The sequence below is a fragment of the Stegodyphus dumicola genome, chromosome 1 (assembly GCF_044657685.1).
Source record: "Stegodyphus dumicola isolate Sdum_Otavi_A_Nest chromosome 1, ASM4465768v1".
In the NCBI taxonomy this organism is placed as follows: Eukaryota; Metazoa; Arthropoda; class Arachnida; order Araneae; family Eresidae; genus Stegodyphus; species Stegodyphus dumicola.
In genome coordinates this window covers 219280748-219298174 of record NC_140768.1, presented here as the reverse complement: position 1 = coordinate 219298174, position 17427 = coordinate 219280748, and the positions used below count along the sequence as shown (strand labels likewise).

At 31.9% G+C, this 17427-nt stretch overlaps 1 protein-coding gene across 5 annotated transcripts in view; it reads left to right on the top strand.

The window, feature by feature from the left end:
- The first annotated feature begins 3257 nt into the window (after positions 1-3257).
- The window catches only part of LOC118182700 (condensin-2 complex subunit G2-like), a 200841-nt gene continuing 186671 nt past the window's right edge, over positions 3258-17427 (top strand). For 2 of the 5 annotated variants that reach the window (XM_085825775.1, XM_085825764.1), the window contains exons 1-3: positions 3258-3448; positions 7108-7260; positions 12819-12911. In XM_085825775.1, the coding sequence (XP_085681901.1) occupies positions 7126-7260; positions 12819-12911 (228 nt within the window). In that variant the 5' untranslated portion in view covers positions 3258-3448; positions 7108-7125. Of the gene's footprint in view, positions 3449-3575; positions 3596-7107; positions 7261-12818; positions 12912-17427 lie in introns of all 5 variants that reach the window. The other 3 variants (XM_085825770.1, XM_085825788.1, XM_085825783.1) reach the window with 3 other exon arrangements.

Sequence of the window (17427 nt, the reverse complement as noted above, 5' to 3'; positions counted from 1 at the left end):
TATTCTGTTTGTAAAGCTCTTAATGATTTTGATATAAATGTAACTTTGTGGTGTGATTCCACAGTCGCATTATGGTGGATCAGAAATCCTGGTAATTGGTCGAACTTTGTAAGCAATCGTGTTAAAGAAATTACTAAGTTGACAAAACCTGAATCATGGAGGCATGTGCCTGGTAATATGAACCCAGCAGATGTGTTATCTCGAGGTTGCTCTGCTAAACAAATGATTAACTCGGAGTGGTTTAAGGGACCTCTCTGGCTAAGAGAAAGCCCTGAATTTTGGCCTACCAATATTGTTTGTCAGCCGAGCGAAGCTGACTTGGAAAAGAGGAAGGTAAAACTTATTAATGTTAACTTTTCAGAGGATACCACTCCTTGGTATGCAAAAAGAGTTTCTGATTATGAAAAAATGATTCGTGTAACCGGTTGGGTGTTACGTTTTATTTCTAACTGTAGGAAGAAGTCAAATTTGTGTAAAGAATCTAAACTAACTGTTGCTGAAATCATAAATTCCGAAAAGGTTTTGATTCGGTTGGTTCAAAGCTCAAATTTCCCTGACATTGGAGCTCTTAATCCACTTGATGTATTCATTGATAATGAAAAAATTATAAGAGTTAAAACTAGAATATTGGAACGCAAAGACAATTCTGAATTTTTAACACCAATTTTGTTACCGAGTAAATGTATCTTTACTACATTGTTAATTGAGTCAGTTCATAAGAAACATTGTCATGCTGGAACTCAAATGCTTCAATCTATTTTAAGAGAAAGATTCTGGATACTAAAACAACGTAAAACTGTGCGTAATGTGTTAAAAGGGTGTGTAATATGTCAACGATATAAAGCGAAACCGATGTCTTGCGAAGTGACTCCTCTTCCTGAAGATCGCGTAGGAGATTATAGGGCTTTTGAAATTTTGGGAGTAGATTTAGCTGGCCCATTGTTTTTGAAAAACGGTAAGAAGGTTTGGATGGCACTCTTCACATGCGCTGTGTACAGAGCAATCCATATAGAACTGGTGACTTCGTTATCAACAGAATCTTTTCTTTTGGCTTTAAGACGATTCATAGCCAGACGTGGCAGACCACGAACCATTTATTCTGACAATGGGACTAACTTCCGAGGAACGTATAACGAAATGTCTAAACTTAACTGGGACATAATAGAGAATGAGGCAAAAATAAAGAGAATAGTATGGAAATTCAATCCACCAACAGCCTCCTGGTGGTGAGGTCGGTGGGAACGGCTAGTTCGCATGGTTAAAGAACTTTTAAGACGTTCTTTGGGAAAATCGGTTTTATCTTATGAAGAACTGGAAACCTTAATTTGCGATTGTGAGTCGGTAATTAATTCTCGACCTTTAACATATATTTCGGAGAACTCTGAAGATGCTATCCCTTTAACTCCGTCAATGTTTTTAATTGAAAATTGTACTTCGAATGTAGCAGATATAGATAAAATTGACTCTCAGCATTTTTTGAAAAGAATTAAATACCGCACAAAACTTCTTAAAGATTTAAGGAACCGCTTCCGAAAAGAATATTTGGGGCAGTTAATAATGAAACAACCACAAAATAAAGTAACCCGGTTGCCTAAAATTGGGGAGATAGTCTTAATAGGCGATGATTTCAAAAAACGCTTGTATTGGCCTTTGGGTAAAATTATAGAGAAAATTCCTGGTCGGGATGGCAAAGTTCGAACAGTTAAACTAAAAACTCAGAATGCGATTTTCATAAGGCCCGTTCAGCGCATTTATCCACTAGAGATACAACTAAGTGAAAATTATTTAGTTGAAGAGCCTAACGTTAACGACGATAAGAAAAACGATCAGACTGACGTACAGCATATAAAACAGAAATTTACGTCGTCAGGACGGCTTGTTAAGAAGCCTAATGTACTAGACCTTTTTAATAGGATAACATATGTTTTTGAGTCGTTTGCCACTGACTCAAAAAGGGGGGAGGATATTGCATAATCGAGAAAATATTGTTAAGAATTTTATTATTACTATTTTTATTATTATTGTCTATTTTTCAAAAGTGTGTTTTTGTTTTATTATTGTGTGAAGTTGTAACTATATGTCTTTCTTGTGTGGCAACAACGCTTCTGTAATTCTTCAATTTGAACTTTTGGATGTGTGCCAAGTTTGATGGCGTAATGCTCTGGTGAGAGCGTCGATTGATTGTGTAAATGAAACATGTTGTTTCAGAACGTTATTTCTTTAAAATATGTAAAATAAATGTTTTGTTTTCTGAACTTGGATTATGCAAACGTTATTTAGTTTCAACAAACACTGCATAGAAAATGTTCTCTGCAGATTTTTCCGCTCTTCACATTAATAGAATCTTCTCTTTGACATTTGTGTATCCATTCTTTCGTCAAAAGTAAACTCTCATTTGGATCCTTTGGTCCCATGAAATAAAATATCTCATCCTTTCATACTTCTGTAAGTGCTACGGCACGTTACTGTAGCGCAAAAAGCCATATTACGTAAACGATGCTTTACAATATAGAATTTAAAATAAAAACTGACTAAAATTACATATATATAAATTATTTTAAATATATACATTATTAGAAAATAGATATATATATATAATTAAAATTAATTTGGGATATGTAACCTCTAGAAAATCGTCTCGTAGCTCAATGAAACTACTGTTTTAAACGCGGGAAATCACGACAGTGGCATCACAGTGACGTCAGATTATTGCCTGTTTCGCCCCCCCATTAGGCTCGCGTCGGCCAGGAGTCGAACAAAGAAATAAGCTAGCCCTTCTATTTATCCCTGGGTGCGAATAGCTTAAGCGGCTAATCGCGCCGGTGGTGCGAATAGCATCGGCCGTAACCTGGGCTGATTGTGCGCATGCGCGAACGTAGGTGGTGTGAATAGCCTATTAGGTATTCGCACCATCGGTGCGATTAGCACTGTGCTAAAACGACACAGCTGACGGACGCGGCGATCTTCGTAATGATCGAGACAACGACGGGAGACTCGATTTTGTCGAGTAGATCGCAAAAAAAGACGACTCGTTCTTTCATCTCGACGGTCTCCTTGTATCAACCAAGGCTGTAACTTTGTAATACTTATTAATAACTAATATAAAATATTTTAATTCGAATTTTAATATCGGAAAAACCGTCAAATTTATTTAATTTATTTCAAGCTATTAATATTCACAGAAGTAATGTTTTTATTAACGAGTACTATAAATATGAAAACTTTCTACCTGAATGGCAATACCTTTCTGTAATATTTTGATTTTTCTGTAACGGCGCTACGAAAAAGCGCGCGACTTAAAATTTTTCTTTCTTTATTAATATTACGTTTCTTAAAATATTTGTAATCTGTTCAACTGTGTGACTATACGTTTTTTTAAATCTTGATATTGTAAAATACTTTAATGTAGTAATCAGATTTCATCACGTAAATAGTAGCGTTTTAATAGGTCAGTATGCGTAGATATCTCATTTAAAAAAAATTTCTTATGTTTATTTCGCGCTAAGCATTGTAAATGTTGATTTTAATATTGTAACTTCATTTTTTATTTGTTTAATTTTTGTTTTTTTTTTTAGTTTGAAAGTTATTTCCACTGGTATGTGTAATCTAAGTTTATATGATATAGTATGTATTGTTATATGAACTGTTATGTAGTAGCACTACCATAATGAACCTTAACTTTCTTTTTTGCCATAATTTTCTTATTTCTGGCCAATATTTCATGTTATTATGTATAAGCTTCTTTTTCAACAGTTTTTCTTGTCCTTTAGAGGTCACTGACCTAGTATTTTAATAGATCGTTTCTTTCAGTATTTAATGAGCTGCTTAATATAAATTAATGATAAAATTTATATGATACATTTATGCACTGGGTTGTTCGGTTTTTAATTAGCTCTGTATTGTAAAAAAATTTCTGGATTTAATGTTTTATTGCAAGCAGTAGAATAAAAGATTGTTGTGTAAAGAAAATTTTTTAATGTTTTGTCGGTAAAATCCTAGTATACGGTGCAGCCTTGGCACGACTTTGAAAATTATCGAAAACACCAAAAATGATCCAAAGAACATCTATCTCTCTCTCTATATACTATACACACATAGTATATGTATATGCACACATAGTATATATACTATACTATGTTTAACTGTATATTTTCTTTGAATGACCCGTTAACTACTCATCGTATATGTCCCGTTTTTACTGCTCGTCATAAAGTCACCAAATCCCCTGTGCACCGGATACTAGGATTAAACCGTTTTGTCTTTTTAATTACAATTTTAGTGGCTTAATTTGTTGTTATATGGTTAGTTTCGTTATAATATATCATATTAATGCCAATGACTTTATTATAATTAACAAGTTTATAAAATGTATCGGTGTTCCTCACTATAAGTAGAATGATATCATAAGTTACCCATCATGAACTGAAAATCTTAATCTAAAGCGGGGCTGATACCCTTAACCTATGTAACATCCTGCTCTAAACACACAAAAGATTTTCACTTTATTCAATTATTGCTTTTTGATATTCAAATAACAATATTTGAATATCAAAAAGCACACCAAGGGCTATCTGCATACAAAATTTATTCAGTATTTCACTATAAAAAGAAAACATATGACTGTACAGATACTTAGCTGTTAACACATATAGCTGAAAATAGTGAAAATCTGAATTTGAATTAACTGCTGAATGATATAACATGGCTTTTAAGTTATCTGTTGGATGATAAAGTAGCAAGTGCATGAATTCGGCTGTGTTAAGTGTTTGACAAAGATGTTTTTCTTTCGCATGGAGATGTGATATCCAGCACCTTTAATTTAGTATAAGCATAAGAAAACCAGATTGTGGTGCTACTTTGGTAGACGGTTGCACGGATTTTTGGCGATTTACGTTGGCGGAATTGTTGGCGTGATTTTTACAATCGTCAGCCATCTTGAAAAACGCTGTTTTTATGCATAGTAAAGTATTCGAAACCTAAAAAATAATAATAATAAAAAATAAATATCGTTAAAAGTAATGGATTAATTTTTTGTTGAAAATGTCTTTTTTTAAGATGGCAGGCAAATGTAAATAAGTACATTTACTATGAATATAAAGTACTAAAGTAAGGCTATTATTACTTTCATATAGCAAAAAAGAGAATAAAAACACCGCTGTAAAAACATTGGGCCAACGTTTAATTAGATTAAAATATTACTTAAATTGAATATGGAATTAAAAACCATCCTACCAACATTTAAAAGAATTAGAATATTATTAAATTCAAATACTTTAAAATACGTTATATAAAATATAATTAACATTAAAACATATGTGACAATAATTATCTCAGCAATTTTTGATAATAGTGTATTAATTTTATTAACAAAAATTGAAGTATACATTTATAAAATAAAAGAAAAATATGTACTTACATTTTTTTGAGTAATTTAACCTCTTGTTTATTGATAAGTACCACAAAAAAAAATCAAAATCGTAATTGAATCGGATCTTTTAACCATCTTCATCTGTTATCCAAATATCTCGCACTTCATTGAAGAAGCAATTAGCGAGGTTTCCTCCAAGATTTCCTCTGACACTATTAACAATTTATAAATAAATCTTTAATTAGGAAAGACAGGTTCGCCAAAATAAAGTCTCAAAGGGCAATTTTTTTATTCCAATACTAATAATTCTTGGTAATTACCAATAACAACATTCGTCTTCGAAACGGAGATATCCATTCCATTTAAAATCCCAGGAATTCGAAGAGATGAATAATAAAATTTTAAAATGGCGCTGTAATGCACAAATATTCAGTAACCAATCAGGGAGCTGATTACATCACGCATAGAATTAAAATTATTTAAATAATCATTCATAATAAAATCATTTTTAAAACAAATGCAAAATTAAATTTTATTTTAATATTTAACAGCTATAAATAATGTTTACAACATTAGATTAAATTTATAGATATTAATAAAACCAATTACTTTTTAAGTAAGGTGACGTCATTGATTACATCATCCACAACATAAAATTATATAAAATATTATAAACAACAAGATTTTTATTTCAAATAAAAATGTAAAATTAAATTGATTTTTAATATTTAGAAGCCATAAATAATATTTAAAACACGGAAGTTATGCATAATAAAACGCATTATTTTTTTAATAAAATGACAACAAAGTATCGGTTACCATAAATAACTTATCCAGCAATGGGTTTACCATAAGTTGTATTACTCGCCAAAATCCGTGCAACTATCTACCAAAGTAGCACCCAATTGTTTAATTTTTGACACATTTGGCATCTTGTTAACTTTTCCATCCATTATGTGTAATCATTTTGCCAGATTCTTATTTATCTGATTTTGAATTGGATATATATTGGAAGAAAAGGCATCAGGGTTGAAAACATCAAGGAATCATCATGAGAAGGTCATTTTAAAATTGCAATTTAAAAAAAAAATACCACTTATTCATAAGATTTTGGTGAACTTTCAAATTTCGGGGTCGAACCTGTAATTTTTTAAGTGTTAAGCAGCATATATTTTAAACCGCCACCTTATACAGGGTTAGTTTTACCAATAAGCTAACCTAGGTGATCAGCTAATTCATGGTTAACCAAGGTTCAAGGACACTTGTACATTGGTGGCTGCTTCATAAACAAAAGAAAAATAAGTCACTAAATCTTTTCTGTTTTTTAATTTTAATGAAATATTATGTAGTATTAAATAAATGTTATTTAAATGCAGCAAATAACTAAATATAAAATGAAATGTCTCTTGGCGACTATCTCTGAAAGTGAACAATAATTTAGAGAACTAAGTTATTGTTAAATAAAGATAATGAACGTGGAAAATAATCATGTTCTGTAAGATGATCACCTTCATTAAAAAACAAAATTATTTAGAACGGTTGATAATTATCTTTTTGGAGTTTCAATGTACATTCTTGTAAACAGTGTATGGAGGGACAGTGGTTTGTATTTTCTTAGCCTAGATTAATTTATGGATTTGCTGTGATTAGTATATTACACTGTATTAATGATGATTCTGAAAATATGTCAGTAAATATTTTAATTGCTTGAATATCTCGCCATAATCTTCTTTGTATAGTCTTAGGTGACATAAAAAATGCTTCACTTAAAAAGAAACAAATGTTCAAGAATAATAAAATATCCACGGAAACAATGTAGAAACTTCAAACCCCGTGAAAAATGCACTGATGCATCATTTGTGTGCTATCCTGTAGAATTCCTTGGTGCAAAGGTGATTATTTCATTTATAGTACAAACAAAAGTTTAGTTTTCCTTTTCCATGTTGTGGTACTTCTCTGTTATGCACCTGTCACGCATTTTAGTGGGTTTTTTAATCACAAGCAATTTCTAGTTATAAAAATAGTTTATAGATAGCACATACACACGGTACTTTTCCGTTATGGCACACGCATGCCCTTCTTTTCCGTTATGCACACACACACACACGTATGGCAGGTGCATAACGGAAAAGTGCTCATGTTTTTGTCATTTTTTTTCGAGATGTATATATGGATTTGGTTGATCTTTACAATATGGTATAACTGGTAGTTTGGCGACATTTTGGAGGCGATAAAAGTTACTACCTGGGACTTTGGTAATAATGTTAGCAGTACTCAGTTCCGATTATGCATTATTTTGTGTGGGGAAAATGAGAGATCATGGGATATGTCATGTGATATTAATGGACGAATTACGGTTCTTTAATCAGAAAAGGGGGGAATTTGGACAAGTATCTGTGGATGTATATTATTTTGTATTAAGCTTCATTGTGTGTTGTGTGAAGTAGGGTTGAATAATTTTGGGATTGTGTGGCGCTGTCTAAAGTGAATTGTAGATGTGATAAAGATATTTTTTTTTTTTTTATTTTTTTTTTTTTATGAAATTCTATCAAATTCGGAAAAAAAATCGTTCAGTAATTTTATTGAATCCATAATAAAAGTGTATCCACCATGTAAGGAAGATTCGGAAGAAGATTAGGTTAGTTAGACTTTGTTAAGAATGTGAGTAGTATTCAGTTCTGATTACGCATTTTTTTATGTGAGGGAAATGAGAGATCATGGGATATGTTATGTGATATTAATGGACGAATTACTGTTCTTTAATCGGGAAAAAATCTGGCAATTTTGTATTTGGCTTTATTCTGTGTTGTGTGAAATAGTGTTTGTGAATTTTTGGATCCCATGGCCGTAACTAAAGTGAATTCGAAACGGGTATTTAGTGGTATTGAAAAGGATAGTAATAAATATTTTTTAAGGTTGTGCAAGAGAGAAATAAAGATGTTTTATTATGTTATTTATTTTACCTGGTATCTTGCTTTGAAAGATAAGTATGATTTTAAAGATTCTGAAACAGAAGTAAGAAAAGTGTATCCGCCACGTAATCAAGATTCTGAAGAAGATTAGGTAAGTTAGTATTTTTAATTATTTGAGGATATTATTTTTATGGATTGTTGTAAATGTAAGGTGGAAAGGAATTTGGTATTATTGGGAAAATTGTTATTAGCAATGATTTAGTTTAAAGTAATTAGGATTGTAAGGTAATTTTTATTAATTTAATGTATGTGCTCATTTATATTTTAAGTAGTGTTTTTGAATTTAATTATATTTTAATTAAATGATAGTTATTTTGTGAATTTTATGATTGTAGGAATTTGGTATACGTTTAAGTTGAAATAAACGTGCATGGAAATAATTTAAATATTTGATATTAAGTATTTGTAATGCTTGAGGTATGAATTCGTTGGTGACGTGTATAATGTAATAGATGATTTAGCGGTAAAAGTTTTTGGATATTCTATTTATTTTATATGTGGAAATGTTCATATTTGGAAAGGGTAAATACTTTTTCATGATCAGGTAATTTCATATATGTTCTTTTTACCGGGTTTAAAGATTGAGAAAATTGTCATGTATTTTCGTGAAATTTTTGTAATTTATGAGAAAAAAGCAGTGTACATGGATATAGTGAAGAGTGTGCGCAATGCCATTTTTGTGCAATTCTGGGATGTTAAGTAAAAATAAGTCGGTGTGTACATGGTTTATGTGTATGTGTTATTTTGAAAAATGCGTAAGGAGAATGGTATTGTGCAGTTTTTCCTAATTTTGCAGTGAATATTTGTCATGATTAAGCAGTTTTGTTTGATAAAATTTCTAGCATAAGTGTAATTCGGCGAGTAGATTGTTGGAAGAAGTGTTCAGGAGATAAAAAGAAAAGAAACATGTCTTTACTTCGTGAAGACAAAATGGCGGCGGGGAAAAAAAAATAGAGGTTTGCTGTAGGAGAGTTGGTCGCCAAATTTTCGCCAAAAAATCACCAAGTTACCATAATGTAAAGATCAACCATGGATTTTTAACTAAAAATAATGATGATAATATGCTATCCATTGTATTTGTACAGTTTCGGAATGTAAAAAGTTTAAAATGTATTTTTATTTGCTGTCTCTCATGCATAAAACTTCATGTTTTAACATTTTAATAAGATTTTTTTGGGGGGGGGAAGGGACCATCTGTATAACTAATTTTATAATATTTCGTTAAAGATAAAATCTTGGCTAACCAACCAGCTTTTGAATTTCTTTATTATAGCTTAGTTCCGGTATTAAGAAAATGAAAAAATTACTGACTGCAAATCTATTGATGATCAGAAGGCCAACTTCATTTTATTCTTAAATCGGTAAAAGTATATTTTAGGGTACTGTTTGGCGATTTTTGGCGGAAAATGGATACAGAGTTTGTGTAATTCTTTGACTTGTTATTTTGGCTTGCATAGTGGTGATTTTGGGCGCAAAAATTGCCACTACGCAAGGCCAAAATAGCAAGACAAAGAATTGCATAAACTCAGTATCCATGTGCATAGCAACCTATTTTCACTTAAAAAAAAATCTCGGAATTGCACAAAAATGGCATTGCGCACTCCCTTGACTTTGTCCATGTACACATCGAACTATATTCACTTTAAAAGTCAAAATAGCAGCCAACAAAAATATATAATTTGAATAAACTACATTGTAAATCAAACAATGAAATAACATAGAAAAGGAAATTAATCTTGGCACTACACGAAGGAAATATCTACCTACCCTATTTAGGAATATTATTTCTAATACTCTTTTTTTTTCTGGTTAAATATAGCTGCTAATTTCTGCACCATATTCAATAAATCTAATCAATAATTGAATAATTTAATTAAATAATCAAGATAATCGCTGTGCGCTTTCTAGGAGCCATTTCTGTAAGAAAAAAGTGGCAAAAAGTGAAGTTTGAGCGATAATTCCACGTACCTTCAAATGCCGCAATTTAGTGGACAACTAATGATATCTGTTGGCCAAAACGTAAACTAAACACCTAATACTGTATATAATTTATTTCAATGGTTCAACAGGAAAAAAACGGGATGCACTCCTCAATAAAGGAAGAAAAACATATGCCCTTGGAAATCGCGGGATGAGCAAATTTTGCTACATTTGAGTTGCCCGTCTAAATCGCGGGATGATCAGCCAAAGGGTTAAATGTTATGCTCATTGTCATCAGACTGTAATCTTAATTGTCTTACTCTGCATACCGACATTTCTTCAGTTTTTTGAAACAATTAATTGATCTAAATTCACAAATATCTGAAATTTACACGTTGCAAGGAAATCCAGAATGTAACAATATGCAAAATATATTGAAATACGAATTGATAACGCTTTTTTTAATGTCTTGAAATTGTTTTAAAATTACTAAACCATTACTTAATCACTTCTCCTTTTATTAGAGCTTACATTAAGAAATAAAATTTTATTACTTTTCATTCAACATTATACATATTAAATAACAAGGATTTTTCACTCTTGATTTTGTATTACATTTAGTCAACTATTACACATGTTAGATAAAATTTTAAAAAAAAGTGAGAGAACTTTAGTTTGATATTTTTTCCTTACATTCTTAATTACTGACCAAGAGATAAAGTAAGTTTTTTATATGTTTGACAGATAGATACTGAGTTAATTACAATATTTTTGCAAAAATAAGTGTACCCTATGTGCAGATGTTACATAAACCTCAAATTTCTGGAAAGAGAAAAGATTTGTGGAAAATCTTTAATCAATAAAAGGACCATTCATGATAGGGCCTCCTAAGACTGAATGCACAAATGTTTTCATCTCTGTGGATCACCATATTTTCAAATTCTTAATAAGCTGTTATGTTGATGTTGCATATTGACATGGTCACATCATCTTGACCACACATGGCACTTCTGCCGAATTGGCGAATGTTTCTATATACAGTTTCACACAAATATGTGGTTACGACTGATGAAACATTTACTTATTAGCATATCTGTTTATATATTTATTAACATTAATGCATATTACAGAATTTTGAGGTAATATTATTTTTCAATTAAGATATTTATACCCAAAATGAGTATTTTTCAATTATATAAACCCTGACCGAGTTTAAAATAAGCAACTATTATCTCTTTCTCCTAAAAATTTTTAAAAAGTGCAGATTGCTATATAATGCAGATGACAAAAAATTTATTTTATTTAAAACATTTTGATATTAGTAACATAAGAGAAAGTATATTATGAGCCACTGCCACTGGTTTTGCTGTACAAAGCGGACGTTCTTTTTCTTTGATAATGCATAGATGCCCAACACTTGGGTGTCTACTGCTGGTTTCACCATCATTAATCCACTTTGCATAAATGGTAACCGTGGCAGATCGTGAGCAATTTGCCAGTCGTGCATCTTTGGAGATACTCGTTCTGAGTCTTTGAGCTGTTACAGTATGCCCACTATCAGATTCGCTTAGATCGGCAACCTTTCCCATCACTTGCAAAAGTAAGAGCAAGAATGATTCCTTACCTTCTCCAGCAGCAGTTAAATACCATTCCTACTTAATCATGTGCCCTGTACATCATCCAGACCAGTTTATTGAAAAATGGGGAGATGGTCATGTTTTGCCTTGTCAGTGTAATTGTAAATGTGTTTTTTTACTGATCAAGCTGCCTTTACAAGACATGGATGTTTTGGGCCTTATCCAGTCCTTTTGAGAAATGTGATTTTAGTCATATTGTAGTTGGTCTCTGATACAAGATTTTTATTACATTTTAAATGCATCAGTATGAGGGAGAAAACCTCCTTCCTGAAGTCATGAAATTCTTCCACTTTTTTTGGTTCTAGTTTACCTCTTTCACTCCCCCCCCCCCTGTATGTGTGTGTCATAATATTTTATGTTGTAGTATTTGTTAAATACACAATGTGGCAAATTACCGGTTCAGAGATGTTTCATTCCTTGCAGCATAAGACTTTTAGTTTATCATCCACTTGATATTTCAGATTGCCAATTCTGCGAACTGTTGCCATTTCATGTGGCATGTAGGATTTTAATTTATGTTTTGAATTACAACTATGCATTGTTTTAATAAATTAAATGATCTAAAAGCTTTTGTAGTCTTGATTTTATTTTTAATAATATATATAATCACCATGATTTATAATGCATCTTAATAATTTTGCAGTCTTTTCTGATACAAGTTTGTTTTTTAAATATTTCAGAAATCTATAAATATCTTTTCTCTCTTCTTTTAGAGTGCTGCTAATTGTTCTGATATTAAATAATGATTTTTGAAGAAATTATCTGTGTTAATTTGAGAAAGAAATATTTGAGTTTTATATCTTTAAATGACAGTCTGTGATTAGAATGAGAACTCAAGTTTTTAATGAAAATAATGTATGTATTTAAAAAAAAATTATCTTGCATATTGATTTTATATTGTTTTTAAATATATTTTTATAGATAAGAAAAATGGCTTTAAATCAAGCTAAAGAGTTGCTATGTGCAATGAAGAATGAAGACTATAAAAAGCTTGTGGATCTTGCATCAAAAAATGTAATATAAAAATATCTTTATCAAATATTTTAAAATTAACTATAGTTTTATTAGGTTTTTGTATTTTAAGAGCAATATAATATTTATGTTATTTGAATGTGTATACTGGTAAAAATATTAGAAAACTTAAACAAGTTTATATTATAAAAAAAGAAAAGAAAAAAAAAAAAAAGAAGACATTTTTATATTCTTTTTGTTAGGAAGTTTATTACAGAAAGATAATAAGTGTCAACACTGCCAGAGTTCGTACAATCCTTAACCCTTTCGCGGCGAGTTTTTTGTTTTTACAACAGAACAATTTTGATAACATAAACTATGAGTAGAGCACTCTAGAATCCTAAAAATTAAGATGTTATATTTTTAGAAAAATTTTGAACACTGATTTAGGACCGGGACATATATGTCCCATCAGTCCTGACTGCTGGTACATATGTGTCCCAGTAGTCTTCAATGAGTAATTTTGTAAAGAAAACAAATGATTTTCTAGTCATAAAAATTTAATTACGAATGGTATGGTTTGAAACAATCAATGTACAATGCGACATTACACATTGTGCACATTATTTTAGCGTGAGATTCCTTCTTTTGTTGTGCACATTTACGGCACCACCGTCGTGTTTTTGTTGTCACTGGCAGATGGTTACCAACATTGAGTAAGCTTCGTGATGTTTTGGATGGGCGTTCAGTTCCTCTACGGCGTTGATACTGTGCGTTGAGCTTTCCGGACGCCATCAAGGCTTCTGCAAGAGGTACAATGAAATCAAGAAGTGGGGTTTTTCGATGTTTGAGTTCGCAGTACGCAATCCATGAGTTGACCACTGTGCTCATCAATAGACGAAAAAATACTTTTTTCCACCACTTGCAAGATTTTCTATCTAATTCATAGACATTTGCCATTTGATCTGCAAGGTCTATACCTCCCATGATTTTGTTGTAGAATTCGATTGCCACAGGGCACTCAAATTCTTCTTTGCTTCCATTTTTCATGGTGCGATTTAATTTTGTGTATTTCCCTTCGTGGCAATTACTTAGCATCATCACTTCTTTTGAATCAAGCCACCTCGCGCACAATGTTCCATTTTTAGTTACGAGAAACTCAGCCTCACACCTTTTGCTTAGTTTTGTTGCAAAATTAGGAACATCTTTGCGTGTCTTGATGCATGTACCAACAGTAGGAAATTTCAGGGTTTCTATCAGGTGCTCTTTTGTAAAAAATCTGTCAAACGCAAGCATCGTGTCTTTACCTCGGATTGTCTCCGTTAGCTTTGATACTACCCGTTCCCCGAGTGTGACTTGAACTTCACCCGTTTCTTTTCCGGAATAAATGTTCATGTCATATACATATCCTGTTTTTGAATCACATCACTGCCAAATTTTTATCCCTCTTTTCACAGGTTTCATCAGCATATATTGTTTGAGGGACGAACGTCCCTTGAATTTCGCCATTGATTCATCAATAGCTTGATATGAGCTTTCGCTTCAGCACTGTTTGAAGGTTTGTTTCAGGCACGAAATAACCTCGTCAATATAATATGTTTTACTTGCATTTTCTGGCTTTTCTGGTGCAGCAAAATATAGTTTCGACAGCAACATTTTACATCTGTCTCTTGAAATAGCATTTTTTATTGCTACGTTTCCCAAAGAAGGATTAGATGACCAATAATAAGAGAATTTCGGCACCCTATTGTAAGACAGGACAAGCATGCATCCAAGAACAAGCATAATTTCAAAGTGTCTGTAGGGTGAATTGTTTGTCCTAACTTTTTGAGTCGTTGGTTTGTGCATTGAGAGATTCAAATCATAAGACTTTTTGGAAATATTTTGAGAAACACGTCCAATTCGGTAGCTGAACGATTTAATTTGAATAACAAACTAGGCAATGACTCTGCTGGAATTGTCATTCGAGGTTGGAAAGTTGAATCTGCATGAAACCATAAGATTGGTTTGTAGCCTGAAGCATTAGCTGATGGTATCTCATCAACTGATGAAAGTGGTGCCGTATCAGTATCACTCAAAGCATCGCTGTTCTTTGTATTTTGGGGAATGGTATCATGATCGATATCCATTTCACACTCGTCTGAATCGGATGAGTACTGCAAATTGTGTGTTGGATCTTGAAAATCGAGATCGTCTATTTCATCATCCAAATCAATATCTTCGTCTGTTATAAATTTAATTTTTTACGAAACAAAAAAAGTATTGCAACTGCAAAAAATTTCAAATTTCAGTGGAAATATCCATACTCTCTTTTTTTTTTCGGGGGTGGGGGTGACATATGTATGTCCAGATAGAATAAAGGACTCTTTACTCCAAAACAGATTTTTTCATAGTGTGTCTGTGTATGTATATATTTTGCATAGCTAAGAAATGATTAACAATAAAACTTTGAATTTTGTTATGGAACTGCTGCAACATCTAGTTATGCACCTCCCTTTTTTATTGCAATCGGCAGTACCAAACACGCACATATATATACAGTCAAAAGTCGTTAATCCGGACTCGTCGGGACTTCGGCGATTCCGGATTATAGATCATCAGTTTAAATCTCGTAAGATGGCATGCACAAATTCTAAAATTAAAAGCATGAAACCGTAATTTATGAAATAAAGAACAATTTGATCTAAAGGGTATCAAAATTTGCAAAAAGAAAAAGCTTAATATTTATTTGTTTACTTTATTAAACATTTCTTTCAATGTACGTTGTTTAAGTTTTGCTTCATTTCATGTGATAATACTTTCTCTTTAATTCTATTAAGCAGACGTAATTTCTTCAGTTACAAAGTTCTGCTGTTCAAGTCCTATAATTGCTATGTTGAGAATACTGACTAATTTGTCAATCGAAATTTTTTCGTTTTCAATAACCCCTGTCACTTTCTTCGCTATCGGAAGCGAATTATAATGACGAGGAACTTGTTTTAAATCATATCAAAGACGGAGCACATCAAGATGAAATACTACATTTGATAAGGAATTATAAGCCAAATAAAATAAAAGCATCTGCCCTGAAGATAAGGACAGTGCTGAGAGATCAACTTCCAATTCATTATGTGCACGCCGCGGCGTTCCCCCCGCTGAGCAGCGTGAAACTGATAAACAGATTTCGGATTTCAAAACATACTTTCGCTTTAGATCCTTTACATATTAACAAATATATATCGGAAATTCTATTTGATATAATCGAAAGTTTAAACTTACTTTTATAAAATTGCTCTTACAGTCTGCAAAAAATAATAAGCCGGATCCAATTCGAAAATTAAGGAACAACGCAATCATCAACATTAACTGAAATAGATAATTATTTAGCTTATACGTCCATTATACATAAAACGCGCACGCGAAAACGTATTCTGCACTTGCGCACACTCATTTGCGCAGTCGTAAAAGGTCTTAAGCGCACGCGTAAACGCCTATGCGCATGTGTCAACGCGGCGCATGCGCAGAAAGTTTTTAGTTTTGAGGTCCGGTTAATAGATCATTCCGAATTATGGGTGTCCGAATTAACGACATTTGACTGTATATATATCTACCCTCTTTATCTGGCTTAAAAGTATGTACCCAGCCTTTAATTTCACAATCTTATATTTTAAATAATGAAAATATCCGTGTTTCGGCAATGTTGAATAAAAAAAATTAAATTTTGACAAATAGCAAAATTTAACTTTTAATGCTGTCTCCTAGTTCCTGTACAGTACAAAGTCCGTAATCCGGACTCGTTGGGACTTCGGCGATTCCGGATTATAGATCATCAATTCAAATCTGGTAAGATGGCATGCAGAAATTATACAATTAAAAATATGAAACTGTAATTTATGAAATAAAGAGCAATTTTGATCTAAAGGATATCAAAATTTACAAAAAAAAAAAAAAAAAAAAAAAATCTTAATATTTATTTGTCTACTTTATTAAACATTTCTTTCAATGTAAATTGTTTAAGTTGCTACGTTTTTTGTGCTAATACTTTCTCTTTAATTCTCTCTTCTATAAACAGACATAATTTGTTGTTCAGTTACAAAGTTCCACTGTTCAAATCTTGTAATTGCTGCGTCGAGAATACCGACTCACTTGTCAATTGAAATTTTTTCATTTTCAATAACCTCTCTGTCACTTTCTTCACTATTGGAAGTGCGCATGTGTAAACGCTTTACTGGCTTTACGCGCATGCGTGAGTTTGTGGCTTTGAGGTCCGGATTATAGATCATTCTGGATAATGGACGTCCAGATTACGGACTTTGTACTATACTTATATTTGGGAAAGTGTTAGATTCATTATGAAAAAATAAAAGTATTAGAAGTTTGGCTTCCATATGACAAAAATTGATCAGGAGTTTTCAAATTTGCAATTTTTGATGTTTGATGATCAGTTAATTAAGTTCAAATAATTCTAGGAAATAAAGTTTAAATGAAGTACAGGAAAAAAAAAAAAGGATATCATTTGAAAGGCATACAAGGAAGTCATGGTGATTTTTGTCATCAGACTTTTGTTTACTGAAATAACTAATTGAAGGAGTTATATGTC